We start from the raw sequence: 27,965 nt of genomic DNA, 5'->3' as shown, positions 1-27,965 counted from the left end.
TAATGAGACAATTGTATAAAATTCAATGGCAGTTATACGCATATTTCTGTTTATGAACAAATAGTAATTAAACAGAAATTGATATATTATCTAATATTCGTTTAAGTGTTTAATATTTCAGTCCTTAGTGACTATCAAACTACTATCAGCACCATTCCTATACAGGACAGATCCGCCATCTTTGTATTGTTTCCTGCAACGAAAGTCGTACATGATTGTTTATAAATATACAAATAAATAGTTATGTTTAAAAAGAAACAACCTACAATAGAACTGATTCGCAGAATTTAAATGGATCTCAATATACAATCTTGTCGTTAAATTTTAATTTTCCTATACACATATAGTGGAATTATAATTTCTGTAAATAATTACATTAAATGTATGTTTCACTATAATACGTTATTCTGATTGGCTAACTGTACATCACGTGTTATTCCTTAAAGGGAAATCACACTATTTAAACTACTAATAATAATTCATTAGAATTTTGCATGTAGACAGATCATACTTATTTCAATATTTTTGGCGAAAAAAAAATTGGGTCACCGATGTTGTTTTCGAGATATGACGTCATCAAAAAGTAAAGAATTGCGTTATACCGTAATATAGAAATAGCGCTCAAAAATGCTAAAAGAAGGCAAAAGTATTGAAAAACGATGTTTAACTGGTTTAAATAAAACAGTCAATTGTAACTTTTATCTTATACACATTTATTTTTCTCAGTTTCCTTATTTTTTAAAGCCTTTTTACATTTCCCGCCATTTTTAATTGCCGTTTATTATAGATTTTTCTTGAAATAAAAAAAATCTACTAATGTTTTTTCCTTCAAACTTCTGCATTAGTTGCAGCTTCAGGGGAGATTTTAAAAGCATAAATAAAAAAGGGGGGTCACCGATGTTTTAAATCCGCTACAGTGGAAATAATCTTATTATCAATTTTTGGCGGGAATTATAACTTTTTCTCTTTTTTTAACGTTATAGAACGACGTTGCTAGCATAGCAGTATTTCTTGCAATGCTTGGAACTATTGGGTCAAACCTTTCTTCTAAAAAATTATATATATATATATATTTTTTTTTATATAATAATATTTTTTGTAAGGTATTTTGATTATTCATTATTAAACATACAGTAACAGTTTATTAAAAAGAAATTGTCAAAGTTGGAGTCATCTAAATTTTTTAATTGCATTTGTTGTATAGGAAAAACTAATGTGTGCCTCATTCCGTATTAAAGAATTAATTTACGGCTTGCAGATTTAGAATCTTCTACTTCGGAAGATTGAGGGTATCTTGGCTGAAAAGTAACACGTTCCATTTAGACTACAAACAGAATAAATTGACTAACTTGTCCATTGCACCGGGAAGATAAAACCCGAAATGCCGTGTTTAAAAAGCCAGAAATTCGGCACTTTAAAAAAAAAGCCCTCAATGACACCGTTTTCGGAAGAAATTTAAAATTGGCTAACATTTCTGTTATTACACAACGCTCCATAATCGACACAAATTAAGTTCGAGTTCCAGTTAAATTTTGAATGAAAGTTCAAGTTTTATTTTGATTTCGAATATTTTTTCTAGTTTAAGCCCGAGTTACACTTAGAAACTTCTTGAGTTATACTGTTAGATAGAGTAAAAATTCTGGTAAGAGTTTAAATTTTGAGATCCGATGAAATTAAGAGTAAGAATGTGGTTTCTATTTTCTGTTGGTGCACCTCTTTTGGTTTGAATGTATATTCTTTTATCACATTTATCTTTCATTGTGGTAAATGCACCTATTTTTGCCAATACTGATTAATGAGGGGCGGCAGGACCTTTTTCGGGACGTCGGGATCAAGTGTTTTTAAGCTCGGGATTTCGGGATTGACCCTTTCGGGATCCGGGATTTCTTTTTTCGATGTTCGGGATGTCAGGATTTTTTTTTTTAAATTCTGGACCTCGGGATTTCACGTTTTTATTCTAATATGACGTCCTTATTACGCTTTGTAAACAAAGCCGTGTTCTAATGAGCACAAAATATGTTTGACACATGCGCACGAATTTACTGTGTATATTAACGTTATTTCCATCGTTATCCTTTAAAATATATACATTTAAGCAGCTAACATAAACTTTTATTATATATTTTTTATAAAACAACATATATTTACCCTGCTTGTAATGTTTAAACTTATTAAATATGAAATATAATGCACACACTCCTCGGGGAGGAAATGGGAAAAGCCAAACATTTTTACGGTATATTCGTATGCTTCGACCTATAAAAATACTGTATTTGTCCTATTAGAATCGCAATAATTCCTTCATGTCATGTTCTATGCTCAGTTTAACATGGGTAGGCATTATATTTGACCACATTTTACACCTCGCTAACGCTCAGTGTAAAATATCGACAAATATAATGCCTACCCATGTTAAAATGAGCATAGAGCATGACATGAAGGAATTATTTCTTAATTTTAAGCCCGGGATTTCGGAATCAGGACTCCTCTGGCTTCCCCCACCCCACCCCTCATTAATGATAGTTAATTTGAAAATAATTAATTAAATATTTAAGCACTCTCTGCTATACCATGTTGGCTATTTTTGCTTAAAGAACCAAAGAATAAAGAGTAAAAAAACTGGATGTCCTTTTCAGTCACGGTCTCCGACAATATCTCTTAATCACTGTCGACAGTGATCACATTGAGTGATCTAAACTCGAACCTACATCTGAACTTTTATTACTATTTTTTTAATTTTTATACCATTGTTTTCTTGATTTTTGCAAAACTTTCAGTGGCAAATGTTACATGAACATCAGCACAAAACATTTGTCTATATGAGTGGAATATTCTTTCACCAGACGGACCATTAATGTGTTTTTTTAGTTTAGCAGTACTCTGTGAGACATGTATATATATCTACATAAATACATATGTGTGTGTGTGTGTGTGTGTGTGTGTGTGTGTGTGTGTGTGTGTGTGTGTGTGTGTTAAATATTTCTCTTGTTGGAGACTGGTAAAGCCAAATGTATAGTACGTGTTGAATTATTATACGCCCGGTTACGGGACGTATTATGGTATACATCTGTCCGTCCGTCCGTCGTCAACATGTCGGACATTAACTCAAAAACGCTTTAACCAATTGGCATAAAACTATAAAGAAATTGTTTATATCTATTGACGTGAGCTCCCTTTCTTTTTTTTTTATATAAATTTTGATTTTACGTTTCCGAGTTATAGGGTTTTATCCATTAAAAAAGGGGGATTTTCCAGTTTTCGGACAATTATAACTCAATATCGCTTTCATCAATTTTCATACAACTTTGATAAATTGTTTATATCTGTTGATGTAAATACCCTTTTGATTTTCATAAATTTCTAATATGGCATTGAGAAGTAATGAATCTTTCTGAAATTGTACCACAAGGTTCCATATCACAAATGAAAGGCTGAAATTGATTTAAAGGGTACATGTAATTGCTCAAAACGTTCAGGAATAAGGAGCCACAAACAAGCATTTAACTAAAATTACTATTTTACAATAACTTGTGTTTAAGTGTATGAATCTATCTAAAATTGTACTACAAGGTTCCATACCACACAGGGAAGGCTGGGATTGAGTTTGGTGGTAATTACTCCAAGAGGGGAGGGGTGGCGTTTTATTTTATTTTTTTGCAAATTTTTCGAAATATCTCAAAAAGAAATCTCCAATTGCACAGTATTGCACAATAGATTTTTAATACCTTTGACCACATTTATTTTGTGTCAGAAACCTATATTATGTCAAAAATTTTATCACAATCCAAATTTAGACCCTATCGCTTTGATATTGTATCCAAACTTGCCCAAACTGTTCAGGGTTCAGAGGCGTTAGATATCAAAGGAACATTTGGGAAAGATGGACGACACTTAGATCATTTCTGTCGTCACATGTGAAATAAATAACGATTTCAAATAGGACTTCACACATTTACGTCCAGTGGCAAGTTTAATGCATATTCAGAACTAGATTAGAACATATGAATTTGACTCTGCTTTGTAAAAATCCGACAGGCTGAGCCGGATAAATACTTATATGAAATGAAATGTTTAATGAATTATTTATACATGTAGTATAGAAGACTATAATAGTTATGACGTTGCATGCATGTGATATGAGAAAACTGTAAGTTGAAACTCATTGTTCTTATTTACAACCCTTATTTGAACAGAAAACTACAGATTCCGATAGCTATACGCTAACATGCTGGTACTCTTGGTCTATTTGTAACCCCCCCCCCCCCCCCCCCCCGAAATATACGCTGAACCCTACATACCGCATCGCGGCGATACGCTGCCAAAGTTGTGCCATTTCATGACCACTTTCGGCTATTTTTTTTGCCATACATTTTGTCCATTTCGAGTAGCATTTTCATTTTTGCACTTAAGATGAGTCCATAATATTTTTGGAAATTTAGAATTCAATTAGATATTGAACATATACATTAGAAAATTAAAAAAAAAATATATGTCACCGACTTCGTTATCGAGAAAATGGTCGGAGGGGGTACTAAGTTACATTGAATATGCTATGAAATTCCAACGTTCTTAGTGTTGATTATGCATGATGACTATGTGTTTTGTATTGGTAGATCCTTTTTATCATAATGGTCTGGATAGTGGGTCATTCATTTATTAATGTTTATTTTGTGTTTCCAATATTTTTTATTCTCTATATTTTAGCACACCATCATCATCATTCAATCTTTTTTTTTTTTGCCTTTTATTCTGCAGTATTTGCCCATTATTTTGTATTCCGCAGGTAAACCCTAATACAATCTAGAAACTCGCTAGTACAACATATCAGTTGTAAAAAATATGATATGTCCATTATCATTTCTCCTGCTTTAGTGAAACATCCCTTCGAGCGTTCGCTTTTTCATAAATTAGCAACCTTTACGGCGGAATCGAAAACGGCGACGTCATAATACAGTTACGACACTATGGCGGCGCCGAAAGCGATGCGTATAAACAATAGTGTGATTTCCCTTTAAGCAGTTGTATCACACAATAAAACTTTTCATTCATGATGACACGAGGTCCCACAATAAAGTGCACAGGTAAATGAAATAAAAACTTGATAAAAGGCTTGTTTTCATGATCCTATAGGTAAAAATGTAATTATAAGTATTGAATGCTTTTTTTTGTAACTTTATAGGGTTGTAAAAGCGTCGACCGTGCGCACATTTTTAGTATGAAGCGCTTCCGCGCTTCATACAAAATGTACTTCGGTCAACGCTTTTACACCCCAATAAATTTACAAAAAAGAGCATTCAATTCTTAAGTAACTGGAACTAGAAAAAGTATAACAAATATATCAGACTCCGAGGTAAATTAAAAAATATAAAGTCCATAAACACTGATAAAATTGTGATCAGATTCTTTGCTATAACATTTTTTCACGGGTGTCATTCGGTTTAACGACAGAAATGATCGTGGAGGAATATCTAACGGCGGTCAAGTATTGAGAGACGATCGTGAAAGTTCTGGTAACGGATCGTGAAATACATTTAATTGAGAAGACATATGAAAGGTCAATAAATATTCTAATTTAATAAATTACACAGACAAATTAACGACAAAATAAAACTGTCTGTCAAAATTGTTCAACATTATAATCAGTATGTGAGAATATCCAGTTTTAAAAGTACACAGTTATTACAAAACAACAAAAGGCAGATTGCTTCTCGACATTTCAATGACATAAAAAATGTAAACAAACATGATTTTTTCACAAATTCGACTAGAAAAACTACTTTTTTCGAAAAAGGGCACTCTATTTGAATTAATCAAATAGTTCTCATAGTTATTTTGTATAAACATAATCTGAAACTTGACAAATAAAGAACTATTTACACAAAAATTGATTTTTCGGATCGTGAAAGATCACGTACCGCATTTTTGAAGATCGTGAAAAGGATCGTGAAAGATCTGATGCTACGAAAACGTTCAAATTATTCTTCAATTATATCATAATTAATATTTGTTATTGGTATTGAGAAAAGCTAGATAGATCAACATCCTCAATAGGTTTAAGCATTTCAAAGTATTAATATTTTCAGAAAATGAAATGTAAAATAGTTGGATGATTCAAGAATGAAGTACTCCCTTATCACGAGTTATAGGATACCCACATTTTGTATATTTGATCCTATAAACTACATGTCCGTCAGACAGGATTCACCTGACCCCGAATTTGCCTCATTTCATGGATGAAGATTCATTGTTGTGGTCAAGTCCGTATCGCGGATTCGTTAAGCTTTAGGATAAGTAAAATCACAAAAATACTGAACTCCGAGCAAAATTCAAAAAGGATAACTGTCTGTTGTTATGATTGTAAGGTGTAGATTTTCGACTTCTGCAAGGTTTTAAATAACATCGAACTCATTATCATGCATCATTCGGCAATGTTTGTTTTATGTTGTTTAGATTTTGGATATATACCTGTATGCTATAGCGCCAAGGTAATTCGTGTATGGTGTATATGTCTGTCTGCATGTTTCATATATGACCATGATGACGTCAATTGTATTTGATATATTGAATGATAGTAAGATGTCTATGTCTGGCTGTCGGTCAGGGTTCATATACTTTTGACCTTATGTTCCGAATGAATTGGCCAAGCATAACTTTTACATTTGTCAGTTTCTAAGGCACTGTAAGGATCGGAACACATTTATTTGGTGTACGGGATATTTGTAGAGATCTGTATGGCATGGTTCATCTAACCTTGAACTCTTTTTATGAACCATTGACAATCTTAAGCGCATTTGACACTTTTAGGAAAACCCTTGATATTATAGACGTTCAACAAATATACAATCATATGTAAAGAAGACGAGACATTACAGCATTTGCGATCTGGTATTCTATAGTCTGTAGTATATAGTTGAATCAATCCACATCTGCGTTGTGCATAAAAACTTAAGAAAGTACTGTTGCACAAAATGTTGGTTATCGTTCAATCTCAAATTGCACATGACAGATGCTGTTTTGCTGTAATTTTTTGTTTGATGGATATCATTTTGGTTTAAACGTTGCATATCCATATTATTGGCTAAATAGTGTCGGTCTTTCTGAATTGCACTTGACCGATTCTCAGAGTTGAATCTTTCACACTTATATAGACACGTTTTTAGTTTGTTTTTTTTTAAACTTTCGAAGTAAAGTGTTGAATAAAAAAACAATAGCTTTAATGTTCATCCTTATCAAAATAGTTACAGTCCTCAACCAGTTGCAGATTTATCAAATGGTAAAAGAAATACTGATTTCTGATTACTAGTATTAAGTCTGGTCACGCATTATCTTTCACGATAAAAATAATGCGTTGCCTGATATTTCACGATCAAGTTTGATGGAAATTCAGCAAATTCAAGGTTTTCATATACAAGTTAATGCTTAAAAGGGAAGAGCATACTTCAATTTTACTGTACTATCAGATACACCAAAGATTGAATTTCAAATATATCATGATAAACTGAAATATGACCATTATAGGTATGGAAAGCCAACGGGGTCAAAATTCTTAATTCGTAACTTGTCAATTCATAATTTGTAACTGTGTAATTTCTAAATTGTTAATTCGTAAATTGTTAATTTGTAACTTGTTACTGTGAAATTCATAATGCTTAATTCGTAAATTGTCAATTTGTAACTTGCACCTTTGTAGTTTCAACATTCTTAATCGGTAAATTGTCAGTTTGTAACTTGTAACTGTGCAATTTCATATAATGCTTCATTCGTAAATTGTCAATTTGTAACTTGTATCTTTGTATCAAAATTCAACATTCTTCATTTGTTAATTGTCAATTTGTAACTTGTAGATTTCAAAATTCTTCATTGGTAAATTGTCTTTTTGTATATTGATGTTTTGTGACTTGTCGATTCGTGATTTGTCGATGTGTGAAATGTCGAAGTGTTAAATGTCATCGTTGTATTATGCTAACGATCATTATGACGACAGATGGCGCTCGGGTTCTTCTTCTGTGTATAATCCTCCTGTAAGTAGGAGCACCGCCATATGGAATATATACCAAAGGAGTTTAAATCAATTATGTACAGCGCATACTTATAAAAGATAACAAATAGATAAATAAATTTAGTTACATCTTCTGACATCAGACTCGGACTTCTCTTGAACTGAATTTTAAATGTGCGTATTGTTATGCGTTTACTTTTCTACATTGGCTAGAGGTATAAAAGGGGGGGGGGGGGTGAGATATCATAAACATTTTTGCGCCTGTCCCAAGTAAGGAGCCTCTGGCCTTGGTTAGTCTTGTATTATTTTAATTTTAGTTTCTTGTGTACAATTTGGAAATTAGTATGGCGTTCATTATCACTGAACTAGTATAAATTTGTTAAGGGACCAGTTGAAGGACGCCTCCGAGTGCGGGAATTTCTCGCTATATTGAAGACCTGTTGGTGACCTTCTGCTGTTGTTTTTTCTATGGTCGGGTTGTTGTCTCTTTGACACATTCCCCATTTCCATTCTCAATTTTATTGTTTGTTTTATATGGCATGTATAACAAGGACTCGGTTTTATATTGAGGTAAACTCGTATAAACATTTACTGTACTGGTCACCAAACCTGCAATGAGGTGTGTCACTTCATTTATTAAGGTATATAGATGTGTCGCTGGAACGGGCTTCCTTATCAACTTCGCAAATATATTACTGTCACTTGGCAAGAAATTTCTACTTAATATTCAACCGGGTCAAAACAAGACTAAAAGCATGAAATATAAGACGGTGCTGGAAAAATACTAATATTGTCCTGGGCCCGCAAATTTTGGACTCAATGTATAATGGCAGAAATTGTTTGACAACCATCATTCATTAATATTATAATCTCACTATTAAAATTTTAGAAAAGAATGTTATCTAATGATATGTTTTAATACAAGAAACAAATGGACGAACAGTCTTTATTTATTTAGCTCCTGAGTTATGAACATAAATCAGGAATCTGATGTACAGTTGTTGTCGTTTGTTTATGTAATTTATACGTGTTTCTTGATTCTTGTTTTTTTATATAGATTAGACTCACGGTTGGTTTTCCCGTTTGAATGATTTTACACTTAGTCTAGTAATTTTGGGGTCCTTTATAGCTTGTTGCTCGGTGTGAGCCAAGTCTCCGTGTTGAAGACCGTATCTTGACCTATAATGGGTTACTTTTATAAATTGTTATTTGGATTGAGAGTTGTCTCATTGGCGCTCATACCACATCTTCCTATATCTATAAAAAATGATATCATATAAGTACTTTGCAAAACAAACTGAATGATTTTTTTTTTAAATAAGTCACTCAGTTAATGTATACTATATATCAAAACTGTGTTGAATATGCACTATTTTGTAATAAAATCTAAAGGAACCAGAAAACTAATCGAGGCCCTAAAATTTGAGATATTGTCAACCGGAATGCGAGAAAACCGCATATATTTAAATGGTCAGGTCAATTATGGGATATCATATCGTCAATAGTATGGGACCAGTTCACATCTACAATCATTAATAAGCTTGAAAGAATACAGCAACAACCTGCGAGATTTATAACAGGAGAGTACAAATCCAGAGAAGTTGGTTGCGTCTCAAACACGCTCACCAAACTGAATCTACAAGACATACAGACAAGACGCTCAAGTCAGAAGCTAATATTTCTGTACGAGGTGGTCGCAGTGCTATAGAACCAGACAGTTTAAAAACAAAAGCTCGTCAAAAAAAGAACACGTAATTGCTGTCAAGGACCCGATTTAACAATTATCAGTCAAGAAATGTTGTGAACAAACATGCAGATAAAAAACTACACGAAGTGTTTTGAGATCTCAACGAGTAAAATACAACAATATTCTAACTCATTTTTCGTAAAAACAGTATTCGAATAGAACCAAATTGAAGAAGCGTAGTGCGTACACCGAGCGTTGAAAGCCGTTCAGAAACTACACTCGTGCACCGTCAATACATCGACGGCGCTCTCTCTACCGTTGTATTAAAGCCGGTATTGTATCCACTACGTTCTCCAACAAATACAGATCTAAATGATCATGGTACAAGATAGAAATATACTAGGAGGTGTCCCCTCTATATATTTTTTAATGACCATAATCGTTTAACTATGAAACTGTTTATTTTTTACTACACGCGTCACCTACATAAATTTGAGAATGGAGATGGGGAATGTGTCAAAGAGACAACAACCCGACCATAGAGCAGACAACAACCGAAGGCCACCAATGGGTCTTCAATGCAACGAGAAACTCCCGGGCCGCACCCGGAGGAGTCCTCCAGTTGGCCCCTAAACAAATATGTATACTAGTTCAGTGATACCGGACGTCATCACTGAACTCCAAATTATACACAAGAAACAAAAAAATAAAATCATACAAGATTAACAAAGGCCAGTGTTTTTTTGAAATCTCAAACCCCCTTCCTAATGCTCCCACTTTTAAACAAATTGACGCCCTTGTCAGAAAAAAATATCTGGCCATATCGCCTTTTGCATGAAAAATCAATTATCTCTTATATGCTTACACTAATTATACCCCACGCAACGAAGTTGCGGAGGGTGTAATGTTTTGACCCGTCCGTCCGTACGTCAGTCCGTCGGTCCTGTTTCTTGTCATCGCAACTCCTCTCAAACCACACAACAGAATTTCATGATAATAAGGACATACTACTAAAAAAAGTAAGTAGATTTGCATATCGACAAGAAATTACAATTCAATTTTTTTTCTAGAAGTTACGCCCCTTTGAACTTATGTGCTTCGATATACCTCTGCAACAGTTTATCGTCGCAACTCCTCTGAAACCACACCACAGAATTTCATGAAACCTTGTAGATAATAAAGACATACTATGTAGATGTACATATCGAGAGGAAATTATGAAACAATTTTTTTTTCTTACAGTTATTTTATTTCTCCAGTGACAATGTGGGGACGTGGGGAATGTGAGCGCGCTCACTAAGGTTGTTTAATTTTATTACTCCACGAAAATATTTGCACATTATTTGGGGTTTGGCGAAAGGAGTATGTATTTGGTCATTTTTAGAGTAAAATGATAGCCTGGGATCCTGGCTGACTGCTCGACAGAAGAGCCAGGCGGAATACAACCTGGTTTGTCAATAGGATATTAGGATTATATTGTTACGAGTTCATTGCAAATGATTTTTGTTTATATTTGACATGCAATTTAAAAAAAAAATATATAGGTGAACAGCGTGAATCATTTCAGTTAATTAACGATTGACAACATGCTAGATTTAGTAAGGTTGCCGGGTTATAAAGAGGTGTGGCACCAGGTGGGGTTTATATCGGAAGTACGGGGCATTAAGCAGCCAGCTGTTGAGATCGAGGGACTCGTGAATATTTTGGTCTCTTTGGTTGTACATTTTTATTGTAGGAAATCTGGTAGCGGCAATTTTTAAGCTTCTTGACCAGAAAAATTCAGTAGGCATATATATTAATACATAAAATTGAGAATGGAAATGGGGAATGTGTCAAAGAGACAACAACCCGACCATATAACCGACAACAGCAGAATAGAATATATATGTCAGCCCTTTCCTGTCAGAATAAAATGGTCCGATAATAGCATTTTATGATTAATAGAAATCGTTTATTACTAGTACCTGCATGGGGTTTTCAGTAATGATGTAGCCTTTTAAAGCGGACTATATGGTATTAGGTTTTGTCATTGATGAAGCCGTAGGTTGCCTATAGTTCACAGTGCTTACGTCGACTTTATTTGTACTTCGCGTTGGTGGATAGTTGTCTCATTGGCAATCATATGGTTTATTACCACATCTCCTTACTGTATATACATGAATAATCCAGTCGCAATATTCCACTGACCAACGACTATTTTATTTACCCCGTAATTAGGAGAGATCAATTACGCCGGTTGAGGGACTGAACTAGTCGGGATGTTTTTTTTTATATAGTTTCCGTTCTCGAACGAAAGTTCACGTCAGTAAACAAAATAAAACTGTAATCCTGTAAACCTACAATTTTTGTTTTGCTTTTTTAGACGCATTTGCTGTAATAAATGGATTAAAATTATTTAGGTATATTTTCCACATGGAGGTTCACCGATTTACAGGAGGATTATACACAGAAGAAGAACCCGAGCGCCATCTGTCGTCATAATGATCGTTAGCATAATACAACGATGACATTTAACACTTCGACATTTCACACATCGACAAATCACGAATCGACAAGTCACATGTTACAAGTCACAAAACATCAATATACAAAAAGACAATTTACCAATAAAGAATTTTGAAATCTACAAGTTACAAATTGACAATTAACAAATGAAGAATGTTGAATTTTGATACAAAGATACAAGTTACAAATTGACAATTTACGAATGAAGCATTATATGAAATTGCACAGTTACAAGTTACAAACTGACAATTTACCGATTAAGAATGTTGAAACTACAAAGGTGCAAGTTACAAATTGACAATTTACGAATTAAGCATTATGAATTTCACAGTAACAAGTTACAAATTAACAATTTACGAATTAACAATTTAGAAATTACACAGTTACAAGTTACGAATTGACAGGTTACGAATTAAGAATTTTGACCCCGTTGGCTTTCCATATTAAGGTACAAAAAGCGTGTTATTTGTAATTAATTTCTTAGACATGCATTGCGCCTTTTGTGTTTTTTCATAAAGTACTGCATTTTTTTTTATCTTATTTCACAGTTATGTTGAGGAAGTTAAATCATTTTGACAGACATATTTATTTTTTCGGATTTGTTCCGCGTTTTGAAAATTAAGCGATTTTTTCAAAGATTCTGAACTAGAATTTACATTAAATGTCTTTCACGATCCGTTACCAGAGCTTTCACGATCGCCTCTCAATACTTGACCGCCGTTAGATATTCTTTCACGATCATTTCTCTCGTTAAACGGAATGACACCCGTGTATTTGATACAGTTGTTATTGTTTTTAAAGGTTTTTGTTTTCGTCTATACTACCGATAATGTAAATTTAAATGATTTTTCTTTTAAAAAGAGAACATTTATAGACACATTTTGCTGTTTAAACATTCCAGTATGTATGTCGTAAAAAAATATGTCGATGAACGACGTCATGCTTGTTAGTTTCCTCGTTTGAATTGTTTTATATTAATGATTTCGACTTTGTATGGACTTTGCTCATTGTTGAATGCCGTACGGTTAATGTCTGTGTAATTTGGTCTGTTGAAAAGAGTTGTTCCATTGGCAATCGTACCAAATCTTCTTTTTTCATATCTACTTAGCTACTTTTGCCTTTTAAAGGATTTTTTTTCTACATGATATATTCAACTATTAATACTCATACTCAGTTCTTGACACATTCCCTTCATTAAAAGATTTCGGGGGAATATAAACAATATTTTATTTATATGATTTGTTTGTTAGTGTTTTTTTCTACTTTTTGCAATTCATTAACAATTATGATAATGACAAATAGTAATCTGCTTTCTTTGGAGGAATATTCAACTGATCAGATATTTTGCCAACCGGCTATTAAAAAAGAGTCGACGTCAAGTATGCTTACAGTACTCAGCTTTACTATTTTAGTGCGACTTATAATTTTGTATCTGTTTATTGTAAAGTCGTTTTGATAAGTTGAAAGCTAAGGTGAAAAGGTAGAATTTAATAAAAATATATTCAGAGATTGCCATTTTATATACCTAAGTTTTATCTGAGACACCCATTTTCATTTCTAAATGCATCTCATGAACGACATTATTTTAAGCAATTGGTTTAATAAAAAATGGTTTTATAGCAACATTTGAGAAATCAATTTCTTTTGTTATAGTCTTTGTTGGTTAGACCTAAATACAGACCTTGAAATATTTTCCGCTTCTTGGATACTTTGAGGCAATGACATATTTTTTTGTTTCTGGAAGTGCAAACGATAGTAAACCAGCACAAATACCAAAAGCACCAAAAATTACCAGCGGTAAGGCAACACCAACTTTTGTATCAACCATTACACCCTACAAATATATCAAGTGAATTTACTGAAAACATTTTATTATTTGAATTTATTATAACTGATACATGAAGATCTGTCAACTGTCACTAATGTTATCATTATTTAACTGATTTTATTTTTTGCTTTCTAAGGTTATTCCTATTCCTATTCCTATTATGATTATCTATGTTCTTATGCGTTTTGTTATTTGACTTTGCCATGTGATTATGGACTTTCCGAATTGATTTTCCTCTAAGTTCAGTATTTTTTTATTTTACTTTATTCTACCTTTATCATAGCATGCTTCTAGTGTTTATGTTATTTTTTTATTCTTGAAATCGTATTTCTAAAAAGCAAAAAATTAACAGAACCCCGCAAGCTAAATTGTGTTTTGAAAAAATAAAAACATCTTGTTAAAATTTCGTGATTCGTATGAAAATTTATCATGATACAGAAATAAATATGAAATAATCTCAATAACAAATATTTACCAAATCACCAACATAAGCGGATACCATTGATCCAGCATACCCAGCTGAGCTGCCAATTCCAAGCGCAAATGATCGAAGGTTAGTTGGGGAATAATCCGCCACCATTAGATAAATATTAAAGTATGCCACTGTTATTGTGAGCTTTCCTATCATAGCCAAAGTTATCGTCAACCAGTGTAGGGCTGTAGTATAAAAAAGAAAATAGGATGAATATATTTCATCAGTATTACCTGATTAAATAAAAATATCTGCTTATAAAATATGAAAAAACGTGTTATGATACATTGCATGCATTTTTTTTGTCCCTTTTCAAAAACAAACTTGTTATCACAATTCATACGACGTGTTTTTATTGTATCTAAATACAAATCAGATGCGAAGAAAAATTTAAAGATGTGCTGGAAAGACTATAAATTCATTGAGGTTTTGCTAGATACGCCTCTTTCAACTAAGAAATGTTGATGTAACTATCCTTTTCATTGTAACTTCTTCTACATGGCTTGTCGGATCTACATGAAACTTACTACATTGATAGATGCTAATGCATATATGAATATGGGTGGAATGTTTCGGTTCAATGCGTTTTTATTGTTATCCCCTTTGAACAAAGAACATGTTGACAGAACTGACCTCGTAATACATGGTTTATCATATAAGCATAAAAGTTCCTGCACTATTTTTTTCTTATTGTGCCCGTTGAACATGGACATTTCAACAGAACCGACCTCTCATCGCAACTCCTCTTACATGATTAATACTATCAACATAGGTGGATGTAAGCTGAATGTTCCGGTTGAAAGAGTTTCTTTTTGGTTATGCCATTTTGAGCTAAAAACAGTTTGATAGGTCCAACTTTGTCATCGCAACTGCTTATCTATGGGTTATCGTATCATCATGATATCTACCTCATGATAACTACAAATAAAGGCAACAGTAGTATACCGCTGTTCAAACTCATAAATCCATGGACAAAAAACAAAATCGGGGTAACAAACTAAAACTGAGGGAAACGCATTAAATATAAGAGGAGAGGAGAACAACGACACAACACTACAATGTAACACACACCGAAACGGACCAAGCATCAGACAAAATCCCACGAGAATAACAAATATAACATCAAAACCAAATACATGAATTTGGGATAGACAAGTACCGTGACACGTCTCATCGCAATGTCAATTCACACTCAAAATAAGAGAAAACAAACGACGCAACGTTAAATTGTAACACACACAGAAACGAACTATAATATAACAATGGCCATATTCCTGACTTGGTACAGGACATTTTTAAAGGACAAAATGGTGGGTTGAACCTGGTTTTGTGGCATGCCAAACCTCCCCTTTTATAGCCATGTGAAATATAACATTAAAATGACAACTCAACACCACAGGACTACAATATAAATAAATTGGAGAAAACAATAGACAAAGAAACACACGAACAAAAGCCAACAAAAGGCAACAAGTTCAAAATTTCAATACGCCAGAAGTGCATTGTGTCCACACAAGATCTAATAGTGACGCCCAGATTCAAAAGTTTGAAAGCCGAAACAAGCACGAAGTCGAACAGCATCGAGGACCAAAAGATAAAAAAGTTGTGCCAAAAACGGCCAGGGTTTTCTGTTTGTTACCAGAGCATCCCTATTATTTAGAATAATTTATACTTTTGCAAACAGTAAATTTATAAAATTACTATACACAAGATGTACATGATGAAACTGAAGTATTAACAAATTACAGGAAACAACTGAAATACATTACATAACCAGACATTTGCAACACAAAATGTAGACACATCCGAATAAGTTTAAACCTCAACGCCCAGTGACGTCATGTTTGAAATTGTAAAAAATGACAAAAAAAAGACGTCATTTGAATTTGTAAAACAGATCATTAAAAAATGAAAAATGTCGTCACATTTGAATGAATAAGATAGAATTAGGATTGATTTAAGATTATATTTGAACTAAATACTGATATTGCATTTAATAACAATACACATTTTAATACTTATTAATAGCAAACTAAGGTAGCAATTAACTATATTATAAAGCTATGTCCGGTTTGTTTTGAATCTAACTTGAAACGTAAAATATCGTACTGATTACGTTAAACAAAATCAAATCTAATAAATGAATGCGGTGATTAATTTTCTTTACCATAACACATAAATATAATAGAAAAGACGTCAACACATTTGACAAAATCCGATGAGAATTACAAATATAACATTAAACATTTAAACTAAATACATGAATTTGGGATAGACAAGTACCGTTACACGTCTTATAGTAATGCGAATTCACACTCAGCAAAACAGTCACAATCGGGAATAAGTCACGTTTGGTAATTAAAAGATTAGACGACATAATGACAAACCACAATCTACCATGTGGTTAAAATGTCCTTAGCTAGTTTGGTCAAAGAGACATCGTATGGATCCATCAATTTGTGATGGTGTCCATAACATTTACGGAGTGTCAATTTTAATCTGTCCTCCTCATAACTTTGTTGGAGCAGTTTCTGCGTAAGGAGCACACTCCTGTATATGAAGTCCGTATAGTGTGAACAAGCACGAGAATAACGTATCAATTGTGATATGTAAACACCATTCGAAGGGGCAGAGGGTATGTTACTGCTGAGAAATGGGAAATTGATAATTGGGACGTTGAAATCGTCCCGTTTATCATAGATTTTCGTGTGAAGTCGTCCATCTACGTCAATATTGAGGAAAAGATCAAGGTATGAAGCAGTCCTTCTAGTATCAGTAGTATTCTTAATTTCAAGTTCACTGGGATATATGAGATGTAGGTATTGGCTGACATATGGGTTATTCAATGATAGAACATCATCAATATATCGGAAAGTAAAATTAAAGAATTTCGCAAGGTGCTTTTTCTTTTTGTCTTTTAGAAGGTTCTGAATAAATTCTGCTTCATACGATTACAAAAACAAATCAGCCAGCAGGGGTGCACAATTAGTACCCATTGGAATACCGACTGTCTGTTGAAATATAAATCCTCCAAACTCAACAAATATATTGTCGATCAAAAAGTCCAGCATTTTGATAATATCATCTTCAGTATATTTTCTGGAAGATTTAGTGTGATTCTTTACAAAATATGAATTATTGTAACCCAAAACAAGATATTTGTATCTACGATTCCCATTTTTATAGAAAAAGCTCTGTTTTATGAGATGGCGAAGTCGATCTTTCAACTGAGCATGGGGAATAGTAGTATATAGCGTAGAAAAATCTAAAGTTTTTATGTTGCTGCAAAATTGCAAAGATTGTGATCGAAGGTTAAGCAGTAGATCTTTCGAATTTTTGAGAATCCACATCTGGTTAACACCACTGGTAGAATATATCTCCTCACAATATTTTGAAGCCCATCTTTAACTGTAGAAAGAATAGAAGTCAGTACTTTAGACAGATGTTTAGTTGAACATTTTGAAGACCCAGCTATGCATCGTTCTTTATATGGAGTTTTGTGTAACATTGTCATATCCATCATATGCAAATGTGTATGTTGGAATGACGTCATGTCCTTTGAGTCTTTTTATAACTATGCCCCTTGAATTAGAAAATATTGACAAAACCGACTTTTTTGCCGTCGCAACTTCTCATATATCGTTTATCTAATGTATTAGCGTTGAAATTTATACATTGGTAGATGCTAAAATGCAGATGTGCATTTGGGTACGATGTTCCGGTATTTTTTTATTATTTTTATTATGCCCTTTGAACTTTGGGAAAGTTTAAACAGAACTGACCTTCTCATTTAATCTCACCTTACACGAGTTCTCGTATCATCATATGTGGATGTGGGAGGGGTGTTCTCGTTCAATGGTGTTGGTTTTTTGTTATGCCATTTTGAACTAGGAACATTTTGATAGAGCCGACCTTTTTATCACAACTCATCAAACATAGTTAAATTATCTTCATTATACTACTCCATTGTTTGATCCTAATTTACAGATGTGCATGAACATAAGATGCTCCTGTCATTTTGTTTTTAATATGCCCCCTTTTAGTTTTTGAATTTTGGCAGAACTGCCTTTGTCATCGCAACTCATTCTACATGCTGATATCAATTCATATTACAAAATGTTTTCATTGCATGTAAACTCAATTTCTTGCCAAAAGCATATAAGAAATTATAATACTGGTATCTATGCAAACTCCCCGGCAGTTCCAGCTCCGATCCGCATACGGGTCCGCATACTACTCTACACATTGATGGAGTAAAGGAAAATAGTTCCGGAACGGAAACAATCACTGTACAGAGTTCGGTATCTATAATGAGTTTATTTACCACTTCCACCCCATGATTAACGTGTGCATATGCTCGTGGCTGATATACGTCGAATCTATGAAATTTATAATACAAATTCGGACCATATGTTCTATCAAGAATTGAAAGTTTTGTAAAGAGTTAATTTACAATTATGATCATACAGTATCAATGATAATTCGTGTCAACACGCAAGTGCTGACTACTGGACTGGTGATTCCCTAGAGGAATAAAACTCGACCGGCAGTGGAATCGGCCCAGTAGTTGTAAATAAAATCATCATATAAAAGCTTGCTAAAAAGTGTTTTACATACTACTTACATGGGCCACCGTACAAAGATGAAAATATTGTACACAGACAACCGATACCAAAAATTAACATAGAAGAACTGAATATTTTCTTTCTTCCAAGTCTTTCCACCACATAAAGACATATGAATAAGGCAATTACTTCAGCTGACGTGGATATTAAATAATTCACATAGACATCCCCACCTAAGTTACCAACTTTCCTTGTGATCCCAAAATAAGTCATACTTATTGAAAACCTGTAAAACAATTTGATATTAAGCTACATTTTCACCATAACAGAAGAAAGTGTACTAATACACTTTGTACCAAACAAACATTTACCAATGTCAAAAACAGTACATAAAATACAGTTTATTATTTCATCATACTTTCTCTCACAATCATTTTCTTTTTTAGAAAATTTGAAGCATAATATTATTAAACGTACACGTTTAATTTTATAACACATGCATTGTTCAACTTTATAGCGATCTCGAATACGTCAGTGATTCCCTGTTAACTTGAGAATGTGTTAGCTATTCCTTTCAGATATGTTTTATGTATCATATTTTCATTTGTTAAAAAAACTTTTTGTTCGGTTCCCCCTGTTAAAGGTAAATATCCTAAAAATTAAGTTATCAAATACGTGTTGCTGGTGTGAGGAGAAATGCCAACTCCGTCAATTATAATTGTTTTTACAGCTACATCTACATTGTGCCTTTTGTCTGAACAGCAAACTTTTTGTTCGGTTCCCCCTGTTAAAGGTAAATATCCTAAAAATTAAGTTATCAAATACGTGTTGCTGGTGTAAGGAGAAATGCCAACTCCGTCAATTATAATTGTTTTTACAGCTACATCTACATTGTGCAAACTGCTGGAAACTGACATGTAAATACCATTGTTCAATCTGTGCATATTTTGTAACTTTTTATATGAAAATAAGATGTGATATGATTGCCAATAACTATCCATCAATCGTTCAAATGCATTAAATAATAGTATCATATATGATTAATACCATTATTGAGTAGAAATTGCTTTGCTTGGACACGTCATAAAATGAATACACCACTTGGTATCGTGGTAGAATGATTGCCTTAAGTGTTTGATATAGTGTGCTCGATTTCTGGTAGTTTCAAATGAAAGCCTTGACCTTTTAGCTACCTCCCTGCCAAATATGCGTCCGCAATTAGTAAGAACAGACTGATTGGTTCGAAGTCATAAATATGTGCCTGGGTATGGTAACATGTCCATCTGCTAGCTTTTAGCTTGTTAAATAGCACATTGAATATCCGGCTACGCGTGCCGGTCAAATATAAAAATGTCACCAGACGTTCAACAATAATTCAAACTTCTATGCTGTCATCATAAGGCATTGTTTTATAAAATACTCCGAAATATAGCTGCCAATAATGATGTACTTACTAATTTATAAACGTGTATAGGTTATTGTTTCAAAATACTTACCAATTAAACATAAAAATAGCTAATCGAAAGGTTAGAATTTTTGACTTGAAAAGCTCTCCGACGACTGTACAAAATGCAACCTTTTCATGTTTTTCATCAACCTTAATTTTCTGAATGTCAATGTCAAAATTAGCATTATTTTCTTTTGCAATATCCTTTAGAATCATTTCAGCTCTCGATAATTTCCCCTTCGCTATCAGCCATCGTGCCGACTCTTTCTGGAATCTGAAATATAGTACATGTATTTCTAAATATAATGAGTTACATTTCTTAGAGAAAATCGTGTGAGGGGCTAAGAATTATGTTCGCTGTTGATTAGAATTTTTAGACGAAACGCACTTTCGTCTGGTTTCTTTAACAATATTTTTTTTAAAACTTTTTTCGGTTAAAATAGATCTTTAATGTCAATTCTGCCTATATTTAATCATAATTAAAACACATGTAAATTCTTGAAATGTTTTGCCATATCCTGTCGTTTCCATAAATTGTCCAAAGTATTTTTATTATTTTATTGCATTTAAAATAAATCTATTGAGTTGCTATGATTATACTTGATAACTATCTACATACAGTAATGAGGTGAGAAATATTCCAACAACTATTGATGTTTGACCAGCCCAGAATACGCCAATCCCTGATAATGTAGGCAAGTATTACCAGCACGTATTCTCCAATACAGAAGGAGAAATAATAGGCAAAGTTTGCGAACACTCTTTTAGATGAATCGACCAATTCAGTAGCTAGAACGAAAAACATTTAAACAGATGCATATCATTTATATGTACAAAACATATTTATATCCTACATATTTTGAACTGTTACTGTGAGGTTGTTGATACAAATTAGAATTAAGAAACTGAATGGGTCTATCTTTAAGACCTAAATGTTGCAAACACAGTTATTCTATCTCCACGACAAATATGTTGTTGTCCCCGCAGATAAAGCCCCAAACAACATCTAACCAAAGAGGAAATCCTGGATAAGCAAGGGTCTGTTCTATCTTCCTTTGGAATTTCAACCAAAGACGAAGAACTGGATATTCCATCAGTGTACTTGATACCTAAACTAAATAAGTGTCCTTACAAACAACGGTATATTGCTAGGTGTTCCAAGTGCTCCATCAAACCTCTTTCTAAATTATTAACATCAATTTTATCAATAATCTAAGCCGGGCTTCAAAGTTATTGAGAAACTGCCTATTCTAGAGGTGGTGTAAATCAGATGTGAATACTAAAAACTTCTAAAGATCTTTTAGAGTACATGCGATCTAACTCTCTTTCATCTTGCAATAGTATTAAAACATTTGACTTTTCTACACTTTACACAAGTATTCCGCATTCCAAACTTAAAGACAAATTGAAAGCGTTGGTATTGCTTTGCTTCCTTAAAAAGAATGGCCAACGTAGATACAAGTATCTTGTCTTAGGGGGGGATAAATCCTACTTTGTAAAGGATCACTCTGATTTCAAACAAAAAATTCTCTGAAACTGACATTATCAAGATGCTTCATTTTTTGATTGAAAACATATTTGTTACGTTCGGATGGCGTGTTTTTCAACAGATTGCCGGCATTCCAAAGGGAACCAATTGTGCCTCTCTTCTTGTCGATTTAGTTCTTTATTATTATAAGGCTGACTTTATACAGGAACTTCTTAGGAAGAAAGATAAGAAGTTAGCAATATCCTTTTACTTTACTTTCCGATATATAGATGATGTTCTCTCACTAAATAATTAAAAATTGGTGACTATGTTAAACGCATGTATACCATCGAACTAGAGATAAATGATACAATAGATACAACTAAGTCGGCCTCATAACTTGACATACATCTTTAAATTGACAATGAGGGTCGGTTGAAAATAAACTTTACGACAAAAGATATGATTTCAGTTTTCTAATTGTGAACTTTTCATTTCTCAGTAGCAACATTCCAGCAGCACCTGCATACGGGGTATATATCTCCCAATTGATACGATATTCCCGTGCTTGTATTTCCTATCATGATTTTCTTGAAAGAAGGTTGTTATTTACAAGGAAGCTATTAAACCAAGAGTTCCAAATAGTGAAGTTGAAATCATCCCTTCGTAAATTTTACGGACGCCATCACGAGTTGGTTGACCGTTATGGAATAATCGTTTCACAGATGATATCGGATATGTTCCTTACGTCGTAACTACAAGCCCCTTCCCTATCATGAATGTGACCTACCAATTTAGAATATTTACCGGATTTGTTATAGCATGATCAACACTACGGATGCCACATGTGGAGCAGGATCTGCTTTCCCTTCCGTCATGTTTACTATTATTAGTCTTTTTCATTTTTAGCCATGGCGTTGTCTGTTTATTTTTTGATTTATGAGTTTGACTGTTCCTCTGGTATCTTTTTTCACCCTTTTTGTTAACAATTGACGTAAAGCTGAATTATTCCAAATGAGAATAGCAAATTTATTATTTTCGCTAACTGTAATTGCAATGCTTCATTAAAAATAGAATCAATTTTGACTGTCAATTTTTTTTAGTCTTCAAATTCGTTGTCATGTTTCCGTTTAGTTAACATTAAAACATATCCCCACTAATCACATATAATTATGGTATAAGATATAAACAGCATACCTAGAATATAACCTGTATCATACACAAGCATGCTGAAATAACCGTTTGCAAAAATCAGGAAACCAACAAGTGGAAGAGACGAAACAAAAGACCTTATTAAATTTGGTAACATCATTCCTATAAGCGCTGTTGTCAAAACAGGTTGCCTACCTAATCTGAATTAGAAAAATAATATATTGTGTGTGAGTTTGTTATCAAATAAAAAAAACCCATCTTGAACAGTATGTTTCTTCTAGTGGATTTATTTAAGAAACTTATAATCCAAAGAAAATCGCTTATTAAGTTGATAGAGACGGGATATAATCTTGATGTAATCAGTCATATTTTTAAAAGTGTTAACGCAGTGATTTGTTTCGCCTGAGTGTCATTTCGGCAACGTAATACAAAAATTAAAAAGCACTCAAATCTGTTAACTATGCAAACGTTTCAAAGACAATAGACAATCGAGTAGATTGCAGCGCCAATTGGTCTCAATGGAAATAAATGTACCTATGCCAATTGAACTTCCTGCCAAATATCATTATGACGTCTTTACACTTAATCCATTGGATGTTGGATGTCTATTGTATGATAACTTAGTCTTAGACGCATGATTTTTTTTTATTATTTGTTCAATTGGTTTTTAATACTTATAATGTATTGTAACACCACTGTTCTAGATAAGGGGAGGATTGGGATCCACCTTACACGTTTAGCCTATTTACATTCTATATGTATGTGCCTGTCCCAAGCCAAATTCCTGTAATTCAGTGGTTATCAATTGTTGCTATGTTACATATTTGTTTTTTGTTCAGTTTTTGGATCACTAATTAGGCCGTAACTTTTCTCATTTGACTTGATTTACAGTTTTCAGGATTGGGACTTTTAATGCGGATAATGCGTTATTGGCTTTGCTCTTGTCGAAGGCCGTATGCTAACCTTAAATTGTTAATTTCTGTGTCATTGTGGAGAGTTGTTTCATTGGGAATCATACCCCATCTTCCTTTTATTTTTATATACAGTAAGTTCATACATGATAGGACATACACTCTAATTCTTACGGAAATGTTGTATACCTATCCCGGTAAACGTACCGATCCTTTAAATTAATTTATGCGAAAATGTTACTAATTCAACAATGTTATTAGGTCTTTAAATGTTGTTTTTATTGGTAAAAATTTTGATTTTGCTATCCTGTAAATTAAAACCAAAGAAAAAAAGTATTGTTATATGAATATGCATATTCACAGCTCTACAATCTGTCGACACCTGTAATTTGATATTGCATAAGGTCATGTTTTTCTCGAACTGCTAAAGACGTCTTTGCACTAAATTCATTGGATGTTGGATGTGCACTGATTGATATTTAAGTCGTAGATATATAATTTTTCAGTAGATGTTATTGGCTTCAAATTCATTGTCAGTAACTGAGAGTATTCTCAGATTTGTAACCTGTAAATTTTGTATAGTGGGATGTATAAAAACCCTGCCACGTCCGATCTATGCTTTTCTAAATCATGTTTCTGCTTTTGATCGATTTTAAACTCTTTTCAACTGCTTTTTTTTATAAGTTTGTTCTTATGTTTTCTGTTCCTCCACTGTCCAAGGTTAGGGGAGAGTGTGGGGCCTCCAAACATGTTTAACCTCGCTATATTCTGTATGTGTATGTACCAAGTCAGAACCTGTAATTCAGGGTTTTTTGTTTGTTTACTGTATATCCTATTTATGTTATCTTCATTGTTTTGAACATAAACCAGGCCGTTAGTTTTCTCAGTTGTTTACATTTGTCATTTAGGGGAATGTATAAATACCTATGGAGTATGTGTTTTGTTTATTGTTGAAAAACGTAGTGTGACCTATAGTTGTAAACTTCTATGTCATTTAGTCTCTGGTGGATTGTTGTATCATTGCCAATTATAATATATCATCTTATTCTTATAATATCTGCGATAATTAGTGTGGCTCAAAGATTTCACTCTAGAGACAATACACCATTAGCATTTTGATTCTAAATCTTCAAATATGATTATGTCGTTATTATTTCAAATTAGACAGACAAAAATTCATATTTCAGTACTATTATTTGAAATCTCAAAACTACTCTTAGATACATAATTATTAAAAATGTTATCCTGTTATATTTTTTTCTTCGCTGTATGTGGCTGATGAAGAACAAATGAGGCTTGTCATCAGATAGCCCTACGACGTATGTCACTATAGGTGCAAACCTTCTTGGAAGTTCGGAAGGTTTTGTGTTGTTAATGATTTGTTTTTAAAGGACCTTTGTTTTGTTTCCTTTTGTGTCTTTGTTTTCTTTTTTTGCCATGCTGTCGGCTATTTTTCAATTTTTGTGTACTCTATACGATTGTCGATTGACGTGTATGCATACGTACGTGTCGGAAAACATTCCATATGTCATAGCACCACAAAAAAGTCCAATATAATGAAAAAGCATCGTGTGACTTCTTACAAATTTGTTGTCGCATACCATATAAACTGAAAAATGGTAATGCGTGAATAATTTTCCGGCACAAACTGTAACCAACAACTTGAATGTGAAATACTTATGTACAAATAAGCCTGTTGTGTTGTTAGCATATTACTTGGTTAACACGCTTTGTGTTATTGTTTTCATTGACTGCATTTTTTAGCGTACATTATCGTTTGTTATTCAGCATTTAAACCCGCTGCATTTGTATGTAACTTTCCTAAGTCGGGATCCTGTTGTTCAGTGGTTGTCGTTTGCTGGTGTGGATATATATATAGTTATTCTTGTCTTTCGATTTTTTTATATAAAGACCAGATAGATCTTTTGAATGGCTTTAGACTTATCATTTTTGGGTCCATATTAGCTTGCTGTTCGGTGTAAGCCAAGATTACTAGTTAAAGGCCATACTTAGATCTATAATTTTTAACTTTTTATACATTGTGGCATGGAAGGAGAGTTACCTCATTGGCAATCATGCCACATTAAATATTTTTTTTAATTGCAAGACAAACTTGGCAAAAGAAGTTTCCCCCTCTACCCCACCCCCCCCCCCCCCCACCCCACACACACACTGAATTAGAATGACGGCAGCCGAAAAGAAGAAAATCTTAAGTTAGTTGTACGCTATACTTACTGTTGAAATAAGTGTAGATTTGTACTGACTTTGATCGTAGACCCACTCATTACAGGCTGTTGTACTACCGTTTTGATATACAAAAGATTCAGAAATGTTAGCAGCCATATTAACAGTGCTGTTAAATGGATCCACCATGGTGTTTGTCATTTGGCATCTGCATTATATTGACAAATGAATCAATTTTTGCAGGAAAGATTTTCAAATAAATCCATATGCAATTCGCATTATCATATAAAATTAAAATCTTCGTTTAGCCTAAGGTCTCAGCAGACATATTTTTAAAATGCTATTATTTTAAATATTTTCTCAAAATTGAGACAATAAAAACAAGCCATTTCTATGTTGTTGCCTGTTTTCTCTCTATTCGACATTTTAGTTTTTGATTGCCTCTTGGTATTTTCTCTCTCTTTTCTTCTTCTTTAAAAGTCAGAAAAATAACAATTGGATCGTTTCTCAACCGCTCAACAAGATGTACCTCTGTACAATTTCCCCTATTTTTGGTGGCTTTTTACGTATTTTCGTAACGCGTTATCGAACCGTTTTTTGGAAGGGAAGTGTCATGACCTCATATTCAGATGTTTACAATGAAAGATCAATCAGCATTTTCTTTGTCATAGAATCAGCTGTTAAAAATAGTCTTCAATGTCGATTTATAAAGGAACAAAGATAATGGCGAATTAATTAGAAACGTTTTAAATGTAACAGGACAACATACTTAACAAACATTACCTACACCAGATTACCGGATATCACTACGGCATATACAATTATTACGTTTTTAATTAATAGCAATTCTTTTTCTGTAGTGTATCGCGTATTGTAATTATCAGTAATTTATTGTTGGGTCAATAAGCCTTATTGTTTTATTGCGTATTGTTGTCTAGCATTCCGATTGAAAAACAACTTATCTGTGCTTATGATCTCAAAGTATAAATGTCAGCATGTATGACGTCATTGGATCCAAAAACGGAGGAATCAATAACAGAGCCAGCATGCGTTTCTGAAAACGGCCAAACTCGCCAATCTTCATTAGAAGCTTGTCGTAATTCATGTTGGTCCTGACAAAAAAGTCAAATCGGCAAACTATTTTGTTTGGATCATTTATTACCACAAGTAAAGAGATTACTTGTAAACGAATTTTATTTTGCGAAAAAATGTCCAACATTGTTTTTTTACATCCACCTCATTGGGTCTCTAGTGGATGGTAAGCAATCGTACAGCATATACTTTTTATGTTATAATCAACCTAAATCGGATGCATCTAAATAAGGCATTATGAATGAACGTTCTATATTTGAATTATGTTTAAAATGCATTATTTCCCGTTTATCGCCAAATATGCAAGAAACAGGCCACCATTGCAGTTTTAGTACTTGGTTTTATTGAGTAATTATAGAATATAGAAAAAAGAAGATGTGGTATGATTGCCGATAAGACATCTCTCCACCAGAGACTAAACGACGTAGAGTAAGCAATTATTGAGTAATTATAGTATATAGAAAAAAGAAGATGTGGTATGATTGCCGATAAGACATCTCTCCACCAGAGACTTAACGACGTAGAGTAAACAATTATTGACAAAAATGAGCAAAACCAATACCGCATAACAAGCTTTTATAATATTTTAACATTGATAAGGATAGAAAAATGTCTTTTCTGAACATTATCGAGTTGTTTCAATATATCATAAATT

At 33.2% G+C, this 27,965-nt stretch overlaps 1 protein-coding gene across 3 annotated transcripts; it reads right to left on the bottom strand.

Annotated features, from left to right (window-relative positions):
• Positions 1-27,108, bottom strand: LOC139490770 (organic cation transporter protein-like). 3 transcript variants are annotated; one of them, XM_071277756.1, is made up of 8 exons: positions 26,270-27,102; positions 23,169-23,323; positions 21,123-21,292; positions 20,553-20,777; positions 19,116-19,342; positions 14,495-14,676; positions 13,873-14,025; positions 1-193 (listed from the first exon to the last, which is right to left on the bottom strand). In XM_071277756.1, the coding sequence occupies exons 4-8, from the start codon at positions 20,717-20,719 to the stop codon at positions 158-160; spliced, it is 765 nt and encodes a 254-aa protein (XP_071133857.1). In that variant the 5' UTR covers positions 20,720-20,777; positions 21,123-21,292; positions 23,169-23,323; positions 26,270-27,102; the 3' UTR covers positions 1-157. The 3 variants fall into 3 exon arrangements, 2 of the variants coding, with proteins under 2 accessions (XP_071133857.1, XP_071133856.1); XM_071277755.1 differs by lacking the exon at positions 26,270-27,102 and adding an exon at positions 25,541-25,877; XR_011656403.1 differs by lacking the exons at positions 1-193; positions 13,873-14,025; positions 14,495-14,676 and having other exon boundaries at positions 19,300-19,342; positions 26,270-27,108.
• Positions 27,109-27,965: the final 857 nt, after the last annotated feature.

Source organism: Mytilus edulis, chromosome 10, assembly GCF_963676685.1.
Source record: "Mytilus edulis chromosome 10, xbMytEdul2.2, whole genome shotgun sequence".
In the NCBI taxonomy this organism is placed as follows: domain Eukaryota; kingdom Metazoa; phylum Mollusca; class Bivalvia; order Mytilida; family Mytilidae; genus Mytilus; species Mytilus edulis.
This window is presented reverse-complemented; position numbering and strand designations above follow the sequence as displayed.

Excerpts from the sequence above, each read along its gene's own strand:
- LOC139490770 (XM_071277756.1), bottom strand. The coding sequence starts at position 20,719 with ATGATTCTAAAGGATATTGCAAAAGAAAATAATGCTAATTTTGACATT. Across the intron at positions 14,677-19,115 it reads ATCTTTGTACGGTGGCCCAT|CCCTACACTGGTTGACGATA; the intron begins GTAAGTAGTATG and ends TTTATACTACAG. Across the intron at positions 14,026-14,494 it reads CCGCTTATGTTGGTGATTTG|GGTGTAATGGTTGATACAAA; the intron begins GTAAATATTTGT and ends ATATATTTGTAG.